This window comes from Ranitomeya imitator, chromosome 7, assembly GCF_032444005.1.
Source record: "Ranitomeya imitator isolate aRanImi1 chromosome 7, aRanImi1.pri, whole genome shotgun sequence".
In the NCBI taxonomy this organism is placed as follows: Eukaryota; Metazoa; Chordata; class Amphibia; order Anura; family Dendrobatidae; genus Ranitomeya; species Ranitomeya imitator.
The window spans coordinates 44,658,825-44,674,894 of record NC_091288.1 but is presented as its reverse complement, the minus strand read 5'-3'; the positions used below and the strand labels follow the sequence as shown (position 1 = coordinate 44,674,894).

At 43.0% G+C, this 16,070-nt stretch overlaps 1 protein-coding gene across 1 annotated transcript in view; it reads left to right on the top strand.

The window, feature by feature from the left end:
- LOC138646080 (dynein axonemal heavy chain 11-like) overlaps positions 1-16,070 on the top strand; it is a 377,510-nt gene that overhangs the window by 204,594 nt on the left and 156,846 nt on the right. Inside the window, exon 46 of the mRNA XM_069735549.1 lies at positions 3,817-4,050. Within this exon, the coding sequence (XP_069591650.1) occupies positions 3,817-4,050 (234 nt within the window). The remainder of the gene's footprint in view (positions 1-3,816; positions 4,051-16,070) is intronic.

Here is a 16,070-nt window from a genome sequence, read left to right as displayed (position 1 = left end):
AAACTGCCGTGTTCATGGGCCAAGCAGCTCAAACCACCATTGATCAACGAGGTGCGTCCTCAGTGTACGTTCCCTCCACCGCTTATGAAAGTGCACGTGTCACCTGCATTTTGGCGATTCGCCTGGATGGCACTAAAGTAACACCGCTTCTCATTGCAAAGGGCAAGAAGGACAAGATTGAGCGGGTTTCTGGCATTTATGTGCTGGAAACTGAAAAAGCCTGGGCCACACAAGCTGTTATAAGGAAGTGGCTTGCTTTAATGCTGCCGCTTGTAATGCGAGGGAACAAAAGAGGGATGCTGATCTGGGATGCAGCCAGCACACACCGCGCCAAAAACATGAAAAACTTCCTTCATGAGTGGAGAATTGACCAAATCATGATTCCTGCAGGGATGATGGCTTATCTCCAGACTCTGGATATCGCCATTAACAAGCCGTTCAAGGACTATCTGCGTGCGGAAATCAATGACTACATTGAAAACCGCATAGAGAGAAATGTACGTGGGAACTTTGTGAAGCCAAGACTGCCAGAGATTGTGAACTGGGTTAAGAATTCCTGGGATAAGATCACTGACACCTGCGTTGCAAATGCACTGCGAGCTGGCTACCTGGACAAGACCTGCTCATTTCAGGACAGTGTCATTGCTACCCATGACAGATATGGGCCAATGATTCAGCAGGAAATGGAGTCCCGAGAGTCCCAAGAAAATCCACAGGAACCTCAGAGTATGGATGTTTATGAAGATGATCCTGAAGATGATGACATGGTTGTCATGGAATAAATCTGTTTTATCTTCCAGTATAACATATTCAGACTGTTCGTTCTTACCGTTTTTCATTGTTTTACATGTTATACATGGAAATACGGTACCATCATGATACGGTTGTAACAAGACATTCTTGGCATTTGCTTTTATAAAACTGTTTTGTGGTGAATACCATACTGTTCAGGTTGTTAATAAATGTTAATTTTATGTTTAAAACAAAAATCGACATTTTTTTCCCCAATATAAGACATACCCTGAAAGTAAGACATAGTGGGACTTTTGGGGGTAAAAAGAATGTAAGACACTGTCTTACTTTCGGGGAAACACGGTAGTAGTAGTAGTAGTAGTAGTAGTAGTAGTATAGTAGTAGTAACATCATCTTCTTGATCTTTGTATTCTTTAATTTTTGCTCTCATGTTCTTCAAGTTACTGGCATTCTGGCATTAAACCTTAGTTTAGTTTTGTTTGTTTTTTAGTTTTAGCACCAATCTTTTATTATTATTAGTATTATTATGAAAATTATTATTATAGTAATATTAATAACACATTCTCTAAAGCTTTTCTTTTTAGACTAATCAATTACCTGGAGCAAAATACATCACTTTTTTTTTTCCATACATTCTGCTTTTAGCTTTATTAACACTGGAAGAACCAAGTTGAGCATAACCCATTAATGTCACAGTGATCAGTTACCAACGGAAATAAATAATTCATGACAAAAGGAATTAGTCTAATTAGCAGGCGGTGTGAGTCCTTTGATAAAACCTAGCTGTAATTCCGTGAAGGGCAGGAAGTGTTGTCATCATTCAGCCCTGAGAAGATTAGCATCTATTATGAATGAGGTGAGACACCCTAGTGAAGCCATGTGTGTCTTGCAGACAAACTTAATATGTTCCAGAGTGGGACACCGTTTGTCTCTCCCACAGATCGTGGTTCCTACTGGGCTATTGTATGTAATGACAAGCAGAGACAGTTGTTGCAATCATTCTTTTGCTGTCCATCATTGTGACAACTGTGAAAATCCATTTGCTATGCAAAGCAGGGGAGACACCTTGAACGATTACTACAGAATGCCGCAACATACAAGAAATCCGTCATTCAGAACACAAATCGGAAATAGCCGAGATTAATGCCTGCGAACGGAGTACAGAAGGATGCTAAATGAAAGGGCGAAAAAAGGTAGCGCCAAATTTATGGTATTTAGGATCTGGCCAATTTCTGTTTTAAGTGTGGTAATCAAAAACATATTACAGTATATATATTCAGATTTATGGCAATTACATTTCATATAAACGGCTTCCCAAACGCAAAGTGGTAAGGAGAAGCCACAACATTTTTTTACACATTTTAGTAGTTAGCTTTAGTTAATAAAATTGCACTTAATTAAACTCTGCAATCTTCATTCCTTCATTAATTTTCAGACCCCCCTCTCCCGAATATGCAGTTTCCAAGATTTAGATTTTTCTCTTATGGGAGTGTCTCTCTCAGTAATACAGGCTGGATGTGAGCTCTCTGTGTACCCAGGGTGCTGCTGTCTTCATTAGTTCATATAATAGCACAGCTTCTATCCTACACTTATCTGCACATCCTTTCCAGTTTTTCAGGTACTTTTCTACAGTTTATTTTCCCTCCCTTTCCTAAGAGTGTAGATCCTTTCTCCTCTCTTCATATTTTGGAGATCTGAGTACAATCCCCTCCTTACTGCTATCTATAACACTGAGAGAAGGTAGATGGCGAACAGGGAAAGCCACCAGAGAGCTAGGAGAAGGGCTATAATAGATTTTTTTTTTGCAAAGCGTACAGCTACATAAAGGCACATACACTCTGGAGACGCAAAGTGTTAGAATACATAAACACATAAATAAATAATGAAGACTACTTAGAAACATGTTTAATTTTGCATTTAGAAAGCAACTAAGTAATAAATAAAAGTGTGGAAGAAATTATGTGCAGCCTTTAAAGGGAATCTGACAGCAGGTTTTATCTATTTAATCTAAGAGCAGTATGATGTAGGAGGCAGAGACCCTGATTCCAGCGATGTGTTACTTACTGGGCTGCTTCTTGTTGTTTCAATAAAATCAGCATTTCATCAGCAGAATATAATTATAGGACTAGATGTATCATGCCATATAGTCCTCTATGTGTAGCCCTGCCTCGACCTCTAATTAGCAGCTTTCTGTCAATGTATAGCGCGCAGAGAAAGTTGCCAATCAGTGGTATGGGTGGGGTTATACAGAGCTCAGCATTTTATCAAAACTAGAATCATGTTCTCTGCTCCTATATCATGCTACTCTCTGATAACATAGCAAAAACCTGATGACTGATTCCCTTTAAGGCCCTGTGCATACCTGCCTATTGAGTTTCCTCTCTCTTTCCCATTTTAGGAACAAAGAATACGCATAAATGTGCAAAATTGCATATAAACTGAAGCAGAAATGTCTCATTGACTGTATTTTTTTTTTCCATTTTGTGTCTATTTTTTTGACCGGAACTAAAAATATATGCTGCGTTTTTTCGTTCTGGTCAAAAAATGGACTGAAAGCATTTAGTAGAATAGCAATAAGTAGGGACCAGATGGATGGCAATAGCACTACAAGCTCAGACTGCGCACATTGTTGGATGTCCGTTACCACTGAGACACATAGGTCTGTGTAGAAGCTTTTCACAAAAAGGTAAAAAAAATAAATAAAAATATTAAGATTATTTGCAAAGTCACTTAACTTTTCGTTTAAGATGCTTTAGAACTTGAAAAAAGAAAATGGTCACGAATGTGGATATAGCTTTTAAAATTCTAATTTTCGTTGACGAGACAGTGTCCAATATCCTGCATTAAATGCAAAAAATACTACTACCTGCAAGCGTTTCGTTTTAGGGAAATTCTGCGTTCAGATAAATGTGTCGAGATGAAATTGTAGAATGTTTTGCTGCTGCATACAGGTAATACCAACGATAAGATGCACATGTCTCTCGAGCATCGCCAACCCGTAGAGCGTTTTTCATCAGATACAAATGGTGATTTACTCACGATCATCATCTATTGCTATTTCAGGCTCAAGTGAAAAATTCCATCAGCCAGTTTATAACATTTGCACATACAAGTGTGAATGAAGTCAGTGTAAAATACCAGCAGAATGAAAAGCATTATAACTACACAACGCCAAAGAGTTTCCTGGAACTGATCAAACTATACTGGAATCTTCTGAGAAAGCAGAGAAATGAGCTCGTTCAGAAAATGGAACGACTAGAAAATGGATTACAGAAGCTGCAAACGACCGCATTTCAGGTGAGGGACGATGACTTCAAGGAGGTTTTATGTTTTCCCCATGCATTACTCTTCTTCGCTCACCCTCCCCCAGTCCAGCGCCGAGTCTCTGCTGTTTCAGTCACGTCGCCAATTTTGCAGTCAATCCGTGACCTCAAGAACTGTGAGCGGACACAAGATGTAGACTAGGGCATAAACCACTGAACTCATTAATTGTGTGCAACACCACCATTCATTTATAATAAGCTCTGGAGGCGGATTCTCGGGGAGATCTATGTCCGGCCCATAGATCTTAACAGCTCATTTACATATTAAGAAAAATGTGAATTTCTCTGGAATAAGACATCGGATCGCAGATATCAAAGTGCCATTTTATTCAGCTTTCTATGTAGGGTTGATCCTACTGACAGACTCCCTTTAATGTTTAATTCTCTCCTTTTTACATTGTTCATCTTATCATTTAGTTTCTACATCACCTTGAGAGAATCAAAGATTATATTTATATATATATATATATATATATATATATATATGCATATATATATATATATACAGTGGGGCAAAAAAGTATTTAGTCAGTCAGCAATAGTGCAAGTTCCACCACTTAAAAAGATGAGAGGCGTCTGTAATTTACATCATAGGTAGACCTCAACTATGGGAGACAAACTGAGAAAAAAAAATCCAGAAAATCACAGTCTGTTTTTTTTTATCATTTTTTTTGCATATTATGGTGGAAAATAAGTATTTGGTCAGAAACAAAATTTAATCTCAATACTTTGTAATATATCCTTTGTTGGCAATGACAGAGGTCAAACGTTTTCTGTAAGTCTTCACAAGGTTGCCACACACTGTTGTTGGTATGTTGGCCCATTCCTCCATGCAGATCTCCTCTAGAGCAGTGATGTTTTTGGCTTTTCGCTTGGCAACACGGACTTTCAACTCCCTCCAAAGGTTTTCTATAGGGTTGAGATCTGGAGACTGGCTAGGCCACTCCAGGACCTTGAAATGCTTCTTACGAAGCCACTCCTTCGTTGCCCTGGCGGTGTGCTTTGGATCATTGTCATGTTGAAAGACCCAGCCACGTTTCATCTTCAATGCCCTTGCTGTTGGAAGGAGGTTTGCACTCAAAATCTGACGATAAATGGCCCCATTCATTCTTTCATGTACCCGGATCAGTCGTCCTGGCCCCTTTGCAGAGAAACAGCCCCAAAGCATGATGTTTCCACCACCATGCTTTACAGTAGGTATGGTGTTTGTTGGATGCAACTCAGTATTCTTTTTCCTCCAAACACGACAAGTTGTGTTTCTACCAAACAGTTCCAGTTTAGTTTCATCAGAACATAGGACATTCTCCCAAAACTCCTCTGGATCATCCAAATGCTCTCTAGCAAACTTCAGACGGGCCCGGACATGTACTGGCTTAAGCAGTGGGACACGTCTGGCACTGCAGGATCTGAGTCCATGGTGGCGTAGTGTGTTACTTATGGTAGGCCTTGTTACATTGGTCCCAGCTCTCTGCAGTTCATTCACTAGGTCCCCCCGCGTGGTTCTGGGATTTTTGCTCACCGTTCTTGTGATCATTCTGACCCCATGGGGTGGGATTTTGCGTGGAGCCCCAGATCGAGGGAGATTATCAGTGGTCTTGTATGTCTTCCATTTTCTAATTATTGCTCCCACTGTTGATTTCTTCACTCCAAGCTGGTTGGCTATTGCAGATTCAGTCTTCCCAGCCTGGTGCAGGGCTACAATTTTGTTTCTGGTGTCCTTTGACAGCTCTTTGGTCTTCATCATAGTGGAGTTTGGAGTCAGACTGTTTGAGGGTGTGCACAGGTGTCTTTTTATAGTGATAACAAGTTTAAACAGGTGCCATTACTACAGGTAATGAGTGGAGGAAAGAGGAGACTCTTAAAGAAGAAGTTACAGGTCTGTGAGAGCCAGAAATCTTGATTGTTTGTTTCTGACCAAATACTTATTTTCCACCATAATATGCAAATAAAATGTTAGAAAAACAGACAATGTGATTTTCTGGATTTTTTTTTCTCAGTTTGTCTCCCATAGTTGAGGTCTACCTATGATGTAAATTACAGACGCCTCTCATCTTTTTAAGTGGTGGAACTTGCACTATTGCTGACTGACTAAATACTTTTTTGCCCCACTGTATATATATATATATATATATATATATATATATATATATATATATATATATATATATACTATGTATTAGGGCAAGAAAACTAAATTCTATATTTTTGATTACTTAAAATAAAAGTGGATCTACACCTAAATTTACATATTGAAAACTCTAAGTTTTTGGGCAGTTTTTTTGAGCCCAGCTTACAAGTTGATACAGCAGCGAAGACAAGTATGAGTAATTTATTTAGACGTCTCCTTCTTACTACCGGCTTTTGGTTTTGGCTAAAAAGAAAAACTGACACAGAAACTGCATACGTGATTCCAGTTTAAAACCAGTCTGCATTGGGAAGTGTCACGGCCCAGTAGAATCCTACCAATGAACTTTCCTCTTTCACCGTTGTCCGCACATGGCTGATCCAGATTTCTGCTGAACATCTCAGCTGCACTATAGCAATAACAACATTGCTTTTCCTCTAGTTGAAAGCAGCATTTTCTTAAAGCGTACCAGTTGTTTCACGTGACTGTTCAGAATAGGTTGCCATGAGTGTACACGAGGAATTACACATTTCTGTCCATTGTCCGATTTCTATCTTGTATTTTTCACCAGTTTTCCCGTGAAGGCTACTACTTTTCAAGGGTTTGTCCTCTAGCCTGATAACCCCTTCTGAATCCCTACGTCTCCCCCCCAGTAAAATAATAACACCTATACTCATGTCCAGTGCCGGCGCAGTACCAGCAGTGTTGGCATCGGCTCTCTCGGGGATCACATGACATTGTTAAGTCACAGAATCACTGGGGCCAATCAGCGCTGGCTTCACTCTCCCTGTTAGGGTTGAGCGAAACGGGTCGTTCATTTTCAAAAGTCCCCGACTTTTGGCAAAGTCGGGTTTCATGAAACCCGATCCGACCCCTGTGCGGGGTCGGCCATGCGGTACGCGACTTTCGCGCCAAAGTCGCGTTTCAATGACGCGAAAAGCGCCATTTCTCAGCTAATGAAGGTAAACGCAGAGTGTGGGCAGCGTGATGACATAGGTCCTGGTCCCCACCATCTTAGAGAAGGGCATTGCAGTGATTGGCTTGCTGTCTGCGGCGTCACAGGGGCTATAAAGGGGCGTTCCCGCCGACCGCCATGTTACTGCTGCTGATCTGAGCTTAGGGAGAGGTTGCTGCCGCTTCGTTAGAAGCAGGGATAGCGTTAGGCAGGGTCCATTAACCACCAAACCGCTTGTGCTGTAGCGATTTCCACTGCCCAACACCACCTTCGGTGTGCAGGGACAGTGGAAGCTACATTTTTTTTTTTTTCCTCAGCGCTGTAGCTCATTGGGCTGCCCTAGAAGGCTCCCTGATAGCTGCATTGCTGTGTGTACGCCGCTGTGCAAACCAACTGCTTTTTTCAAAGCACAAATCCTCTTGTTCCTTCCTTTCTGCACAGCTATCTTTTTGGTTTGTACACACTTTTTATTTAATTTGTGCATCAGTCCACTCCTTATTGCTGCCTGCCATACCTGGCTGAGATTACTGCAGGGAGATAGTAATTGAAGGACACTCCCTGTTTTTTGTTTTTTTTTTTGTGGGAGATTAAGATTGACATGTCTGCTAGAGTGCCATCCCTGTCTGTGTCATCTCTCACTCAGTGGGCCATAGAAAGCCTATTTATTTTTTTGCTTGATATGGGTTATAAAATCTACCTGAAAATATCACTACATCAATCAGTGGGAGAAAAATATTGGCCTCAGGGCTTGTGTGCCACTCTTGACTCCTGTGTGCATCATCACTCACTCAGTGGGCCATAGAAAGCCTATTTATTTTTTTGCTTGATTTTGGTTCTAAAATCTACCTGAAAAAATCACTACATCAATCAGTGGGAGAAAAATATTGGCCTCAGGGCTTGTGTGCCACTCCTGACTCCTGTGTGCATCATCACTCACTCAGTGGGCCATAGAAAGCCCATTTTTTTTTTTTTTTTGCTTTATTTGGGTTCTAAATTCTACCTGAAAAAATCAATAAATCAATCAGTGGGAGATTAATATTGGCCTTTGGGCTTGTGTGCCAGTCCTAAGCGTGCCATCTCTCTCTCAGATAGTGGGCCATAGAAAGCCTATTTATTTATTTTTTTTTTTTAATGGGTTTATAAATTTTCCCTGGAAAAAAAAAAAAAAAGTGGGAGATTAATATTGGCCTCTGGGCTTGTGTGCCAGTCCTGAGCGTGCCATCTCTCTCACAAATAGTGGGCCATAGAAAGCCTATTTATTTATTTTTTTTTGGTTTTATAAATTCTCCCTTAAAAAAAAAGGGAGATTAATATTGGCCTTTGGGCTTGTGTGCCAGTCCTAAGCGTGCCATCTCTCTCTCTCTCAGATAGTGGGCCATAGAAAGCCTATTTATTTTTTATTTTTTTTAATGGGTTTATAAATTTTCCCTGGAAAAAAAAAAAAAAGTGGGAGATTAATATTGGCCTCTGGGCTTGTGTGCCAGTCCTGAGCGTGCCATCTCTCTCACAAATAGTGGGCCATAGAAAGCCTATTTATTTATTTTTTTTTTTTTTTTATAAATTCTCCCTTAAAAAAAAAAGGGAGATTAATATTGGCCTTTGGGCTTGTGTGCCAGTCCTAAGCGTGCCATCTCTCTCTGTCTCTCAGATAGTGGGCCATAGAAAGCCTATTTATTATTTTTTTTATTGGGTTTATAAATTTTCCCTGGAACAAAAAAGAAAAAGTGGGAGATAAATATTGGCCTCTGGGCTTGTGTGCCACTCCTGACTCCTGTGTGCGTCATCTCTCACTCAGTGGGCCATAGAAAGCCTTTTTTTGTTTTATTTGTTTTCTAAATTCTCCCTGAAAAAATCATTTTATTTTCTTTGGTTTCTAAATTCTTCCTGAAAAAATCATTTTATTCTATTTTTTTTTTCCTAAAGTCTCCCTGAAAAAAAAACAAAAAAAAAAACAAATCAGTGGGAGATTAATATTGCCCTTTCTGCTTGTGTGCCAGTCTTGACTCCTGGGTGTGCCATCTCTCTCTCTCTCTCTCCAATTGTGGGCCATAGAAAGCCTATTATTTTTTTAGCTTGATTTGGGTTCCAAAATCTACCTGAAAAAATCACTACATCAATCAGTGGGAGATAAATATTGGCCTCTGGGCTTGTGTGCCACTCCTGACTCCTGTGTGCGTCATCTCTCACTCAGTGGGCCATAGAAAGCCTTTTTTTGTTTTATCTCTTTTCTAAATTCTATCTGAAAAAATCATTTTATTTTCTTTGGTTTCTAAATTCTTCCTGAAAAAATCATTTTATTCTATTTTTTTTTTCCTAAAGTCTCCCTGAAAAAAAAAAATCAGTGGGAGATTAATATTGCCCTTTCTGCTTGTGTGCCAGTCTTGACTCCTGGGTGTGCCATCTCTCTCTCTCTCTCCAATTGTGGGCCATAGAAAGCCTATTATTTTTTTTAGCTTGATTTGGGTTCCAAAATCTACCTGAAAAAATCACTACATCAATCAGTGGGAGATAAATATTGGCCTCTGGGCTTGTGTGCCACTCCTGACTCCTGTGTGCGTCATCTCTCACTCAGTGGGCCATAGAAAGCCTTTTTTGTTTTATTTGTTTTCTAAATTCTCCCTGAAAAAATCATTTTATTTTATTTGGTTTCTAAATTCTTCCTGAAAAAATCATTTTATTCTATTTTTTTTTTCCTAAAGTCTCCCTGAAAAAAACAAAAAAAAACAAATCAGTGGGAGATTAATATTGCCCTTTCTGCTTGTGTGCCAGTCTTGACTCCTGGGTGTGCCATCTCTCTCTCTCTCTCTCTCCAATTGTGGGCCATAGAAAGCCTATTATTTTTTTTAGCTTGATTTGGGTTCCAAAATCTACCTGAAAAAATCACTACATCAATCAGTGGGAGATAAATATTGGCCTCTGGGCTTGTGTGCCACTCCTGACTCCTGTGTGCGTCATCTCTCACTCAGTGGGCCATAGAAAGCCTTTTTTTGTTTTATTTGTTTTCTAAATTCTCCCTGAAAAAATCATTTTATTTTATTTGGTTTCTAAATTCTTCCTGAAAAAATCATTTTATTCTATTATTTTTTTTTCCTAAAGTCTCCCTTAAAAAAAAAAAAAAAAAATCAAATCAGTGGGAGATTAATATTTACATTTGTGCTTCAGTGACAGTCCTGCGTGTGTGGCATCTCTCTCATTTGTTGCCACCAACAACAGAGTGTGTAACATTGTGCCTGATTTTCGTTGTGGTCTCACTCACCTGTAAAGGGGTAGCTAAATCATACTGAAGTTATAGCTCACCGTGTAATTTGTGTGACAGCAACAAATACCGTTAGTTTGTTTACGTTTTTAAAACAATGAGGAAGTATGGTGGAAGAGGTCGTGGCCGGGGGCGTTCATTGTCAGCTGGTAATGAGGGTAGTGGTAGTGGTGGAGCATCAGCTGGTCGTGGGAAAAAAAATATTGCACCTAAGTCTGGAGCTGTGGAGCCAGGTTCGTCGTCTGGCTACACAAGGCCTCGAACGCTCCCTTTTCTGGGAGTAGGAAAACCGCTTTTAAAGCCGGAGCAGCAAGAGCAAGTTTTGGCTTATCTTGCTGACTCAGCCTCTAGCTCTTTTGCCTCCTCTCGTGAAACTGGTAAATGTCAAAGCAGCGCGTCGTTAGTGGATGTTCACGGTCAGGGACAAGTCGCTTCCTTGTCCTCTTCAGCAAAAACAACAACAGAGAAGAATGCAGCAGGCGACACAACGGGTTACTCCATGGAGCTCTTTACACATACCGTCCCTGGCTTAGAAAGTGAAGCAGTTAACAGTCCATGCCCATTACAAGTTGAATCTGACATGGAGTGCACTGATGCACAGCCACAGCCAGACTACTATGCTGGTCCTTTGACTCAGACCACAACATTGCCCTCGCAGGGTGCTGATCAAGAATCAGACCCTGATGAGACTATGTTGCCCCATCACGAACGCTATACCACCGACCGACACGGTGACACAGACGAAGTTGCACACGAGCTACAAGAAGAGGTAATAGATGACCCAGTTCTTGACCCCGATTGGCAGCCATTGGGGGAACAGGGTGCAGGCGGCAGCAGTTCTGAAGCGGAGGAGGAGGGGCCGCAGCAGGCATCAACATCGCAACAGGTTCCATCTGCCGGGCCCGTATCTTGCCCAAAACGCGTGGCAAAGCCAAAACCTGTTGGAGGACAGCGTGGCCATCCGGTTAAAGCTCAGTCTGCAATGCCTGAAAAGGTATCCGATGCTAGAAAGAGTGCAGTCTGGCATTTTTTTAAACAACATCCAATTGATCAGCGCAAAGTCATCTGTCAAAAATGTTCAACTACCTTAAGCAGAGGACAGAATCTGAAAAGTCTCAATACAAGTTGCATGCATAGACATTTAACCACCATGCATTTGCAAGCCTGGACTAACTACCAAACGTCCCTTAAGGTTGTAGCACCCTCGGCCAATGAAGCTAGTCAGCAACGCAACATCCCTTCCGGCAGTGTAGGGCCACCATTTTCCGCACCACCTGCAGTATCTGTGCAGGTTTCTTTGCCAGGCCAAAGCAGTCAGGGTCAGGGAATCACCAGTTTCGTAGTAGGAAACACTGCATCTAGGGCACCGGTGGCAACAATACCATCTCCCACCGTCTCTCAGTCTGCCATGTCCACCGGCACCCCCGCTAGTTCCACGATCTCCAGCTCTCCAGTCCAGCTCACCCTACATGAGACTATGGTTAGAAAAAGGAAGTACTTAGCCTCGCATCCGCGTACACAGGGTTTGAACGCACACATAGCTAGACTAATCTCGTTAGAGATGATGCCCTACTGGTTAGTTGAAAGCGAAGCTTTCAAAGCCCTGATGGACTACGCTGTACCACGCTACGAGCTACCCAGTCGACACTTTTTTTCCAGAAAAGCCATCCCAACCCTCCACCAGCATGTTAAAGAGCGCATCGTCCATGCACTCAGGCAATCTGTGAGCACAAAGGTGCACCTGACAACAGATGCATGGACCAGTAGGCATGGCCAGGGACGTTACGTGTCCATCACGGCACACTGGGTAAATGTGGTGGATGCAGGGTCCACAGGGGACAGCAAGTTTGGGACAGTTCTGCCTAGCCCACGGTCTAGGAAACAATTGGCTGTAGCCGTTCGCACCCCCTCCTCCTCCTCTTCGTCCTCCTGCAGAAGCGAGAGCTCGTCCACAGACCGCAGTCGCACAACCACTCCATCCGCAGCTGCCACTGTTGCACACCAGGTCTCCCATTATGGGGCAGCTACTGGCAAACGTCAGCAGGCTGTATTGGCTATGAAGTGTTTGGGCGACAACAGACACACCGCGGAAGTTCTGTCCGAGTTCTTGCAGAAAGAAACGCAGTCGTGGCTGGGCACTGTAGATCTTGAGGCAGGCAAGGTAGTGAGTGATAACGGAAGGAATTTCATGGCTGCCATCTCCCTTTCCCAACTGAAACACATTCCTTGCCTGGCTCACACCTTAAACCTGGTGGTGCAGTGCTTCCTGAAAAGTTATCCGGGGTTATCCGACCTGCTCCTCAAAGTGCGTGGACTTTGCTCACATATCCGCCGTTCGCCCGTACACTCCAGCCGTATGCAGACCTATCAGCGTTCTTTGAACCTTCCCCAGCATCGCCTAATCATAGACGTTGCAACAAGGTGGAACTCAACACTGCACATGCTTCAGAGACTGTGTGAACAGAGGCGGGCTGTTATGTTTTTGTGGGAGGATACACATACACGGGCAGGCAGTAGGATGGCAGACATGGAGTTGTCAGGTGTGCAGTGGTCGAAGATTCAAGACATGTGCCAAGTCCTTCAGTGTTTTGAGGAATGCACCCGGCTGGTTAGTGCAGACAACGCCATAATAAGCATGAGCATCCCCCTAATGCGTCTGCTGATGCAAAGTTTGACGCACATAAAGGATCAGGCGTCTGCAGCTGAGGAAGAGGAAAGCCTTGATGACAGTCAGCCATTGTCTGGCCAGGGCAGTGTACAGGACGAGGTAGCGGGCGAAGAGGAGGAGGAGGACGAGGAGGATGATGGGGATGATTATATTTTTAATGAGGAAGCTTTTCCGGGGCCACTGGAAATTGGTGGCGCGGCAAGGCCGGGTTCTGGTTTTTTGAGGGACACAAGTGACGTGGATTTGCCTGAAACTGCCCCTCAACCAAGCACAACCGCAGATTTGAGAACTGGAACTTTGGCCCACATGGCGGATTATGCCTTACGTATCCTCAAAAGGGACACACGCATAACTAAAATGATGAATGATGACGATTACTGGTTGGCCTGCCTCCTTGATCCTCGCTATAAAGGCAAATTGCAAAATATAATGCCACATGAGAACTTGGAACTAATATTAGCAACCAAACAATCAACTCTTGTTGACCGTTTGCTTCTGGCATTCCCTGCACACAGCGCCCGTGATCGTTCTCACACGAGCTGCAGGGGCCAGCAGACCAGAGGAGTTAGAGGGGCAGAAATCAGAAGTGGCGTTGGCCAGAGGGGTTTTCTGACCAGGTTGTGGAGTGATTTTGCTATGACCGCAGACAGGACAGGTACCGCATCATCAATTCAAAGTGACAGGAGACAACATTTGTCCAGTATGGTTACAAACTATTTTTCATCCCTTATCGATGTTCTCCCTCAACCGTCATTCCCATTTGATTACTGGGCATCAAAATTAGACACCTGGCCAGAATTGGCAGAATATGCATTGCAGGAGCTTGCTTGCCCGGCAGCTAGTGTCCTATCAGAAAGAGTATTCAGAGCTGCAGGTTCAATACTAACAGAAAAAAGGACTCGTCTGGCTACCCAAAATGTAGATGATCTAACCTTCATTAAAATGAACCACAACTGGATTTCGAAATCTTTTGCCCCACCTTGCCCGGCTGACACCTAGCTTTCCTATGAAAAGGTCTTGCCTGTGGACTATTCTGAATGCCTTTTCCAATCTCGTAATTTTCTGCACCTGATTGTCCAGCATACGACATGTTTACACCTCACTAAATGGCCAAACTCCCCACACGGGGCCGTGGTATCGACACTTGGCGACAGCACCCGTGAGAGTGCAGTTTGTCTGAAGAGGTGGGTGAGCCCGCTTTTGGTCGACGGCACTGCCACTGGGTCCCTCCTAGTACAATAAAGTGTCTCTGGCGGTGGTGGTGCGCACCCAACGTCAGACACACCGTTGTAATATGAGGGGCCCTGGGCCTGTACCGCCGGCCACAAGACAGTTTCCCCCCACCCCAGCTCAAACAGTGCTCTACCACTTGCAAAATTATCTCACAGCTCCACCAATGTTTAGTCTATGCGCTGACATCCTTCAATGCCTGCCACTGACAATACCATTGTATTGACATTTTTGTTATGTTAGGCCTTCGATGCCTGTCTGTGGTCACTCCTTCCACTAGGCCTCCACTGACCACACCACTGCTGCCCGTGTACCCCTGTAACCAATTTAAAATTGCCTACAGCCATGTGTTATTATTTTAGGCCTTCGATGCCTGTCTGCGGTCACTCCTTCCACTAGGCCTCCACTGACCACACCACTGCTGCCCGTGTACCCCTGTAACCAATTTAAAATTGCCTACAGCCATGTGTTATTATTTTAGGCCTTCGATGCCTGTCTGCGGTCACTCCTTCCACTAGGCCTCCACTGACCACACCACTGCTGCCCGTGTACCCCTGGAACCAATTTAAAATTGCCTACAGCCATGTGTTATTATTTTAGGCCTTCGATGCCTGTCTGCGGTCACTCCTTCCACTAGGCCTCCACTGACCACACCACTGCTGCCCGTGTACCCCTGGAACCAACATCAGAAAATATAAAAATAAGTATTTTGCTTATAAAAAAGAAAATACTGGAGAGATATCAAATGCAGACATTTTAACATTAAAAACAAACACATACAACAAAAATCTGGTACAGTACTAAAAATGGCCACCAGCTACAATAACTTTCTCCTGCAAGTAGTTAACTGAAAGGTTTTTTCAATTTTAAACACAGATATGGCATCCACCGAGTGTTGTCCTGTCGCGTCTTCTTTATATTATTGCCAAGAAGATGCAAAACAATGAAAATAATAAAATCATTATTTACCAAAAAAATAGACTAAGTCAAAACCACATTGCAAATAAACATTCATTACAAATAAAGAAGCAGGGCGCGTCCGAGGGTGAGTATATACCTAATAAGAATATAATCACCCTCGGACACGCCCTGCTTCTTTCCGACAGCCTTCCTTCCTAAGAATCAGCCCTTCCGTGGTGTAGAGAGAGGGTTTGTTACACTCCAAGGTGTTCTCCAGGTTGCCTTTCCTGAGCTTCGATCTTCCGGCTCTCGTTTAGTAGTTGTTGGAAACTACGCTGCATTAGGCCTACAAATTGGGTATGGGGTGTAGAGAGATGGTGTGTTACACTCCAAGGTGTTCCCCAGGTTTCCTCTCCATTGCTTCGATCTTCCGGCTCTCGTTTAGTAGTTGTTGGAAACTACGCTGCATTAGGCCTACAAATTGGGTATGGGGTGTAGAGAGATGGTGTGTTCCACTGTAGAGAGATGGTGTGTTCCACTCCAAGGTGTTCCCCAGGTTTCCTCGCCAATGCTTCGATCATCATGCTCTCGTTTAGTAGTTGTTGGAAACTACGCTGCATTAGGCCTACAAATTGGGTATGGGGTGTAGAGAGATGGTGTGTTACACTCCAAGGTGTTCCCCAGGTTTCCTCTCCATTGCTTCGATCTTCCGGCTCTCGTTTAGTAGTTGTTGGAAACTACGCTGCATTAGGCCTACAAATTGGGTATGGGGTGTAGAGAGATGGTGTGTTCCACTGTAGAGAGATGGTGTGTTCCACTCCAAGGTGTTCCCCAGGTTTCCTCGCCAATGCTTCGATCAT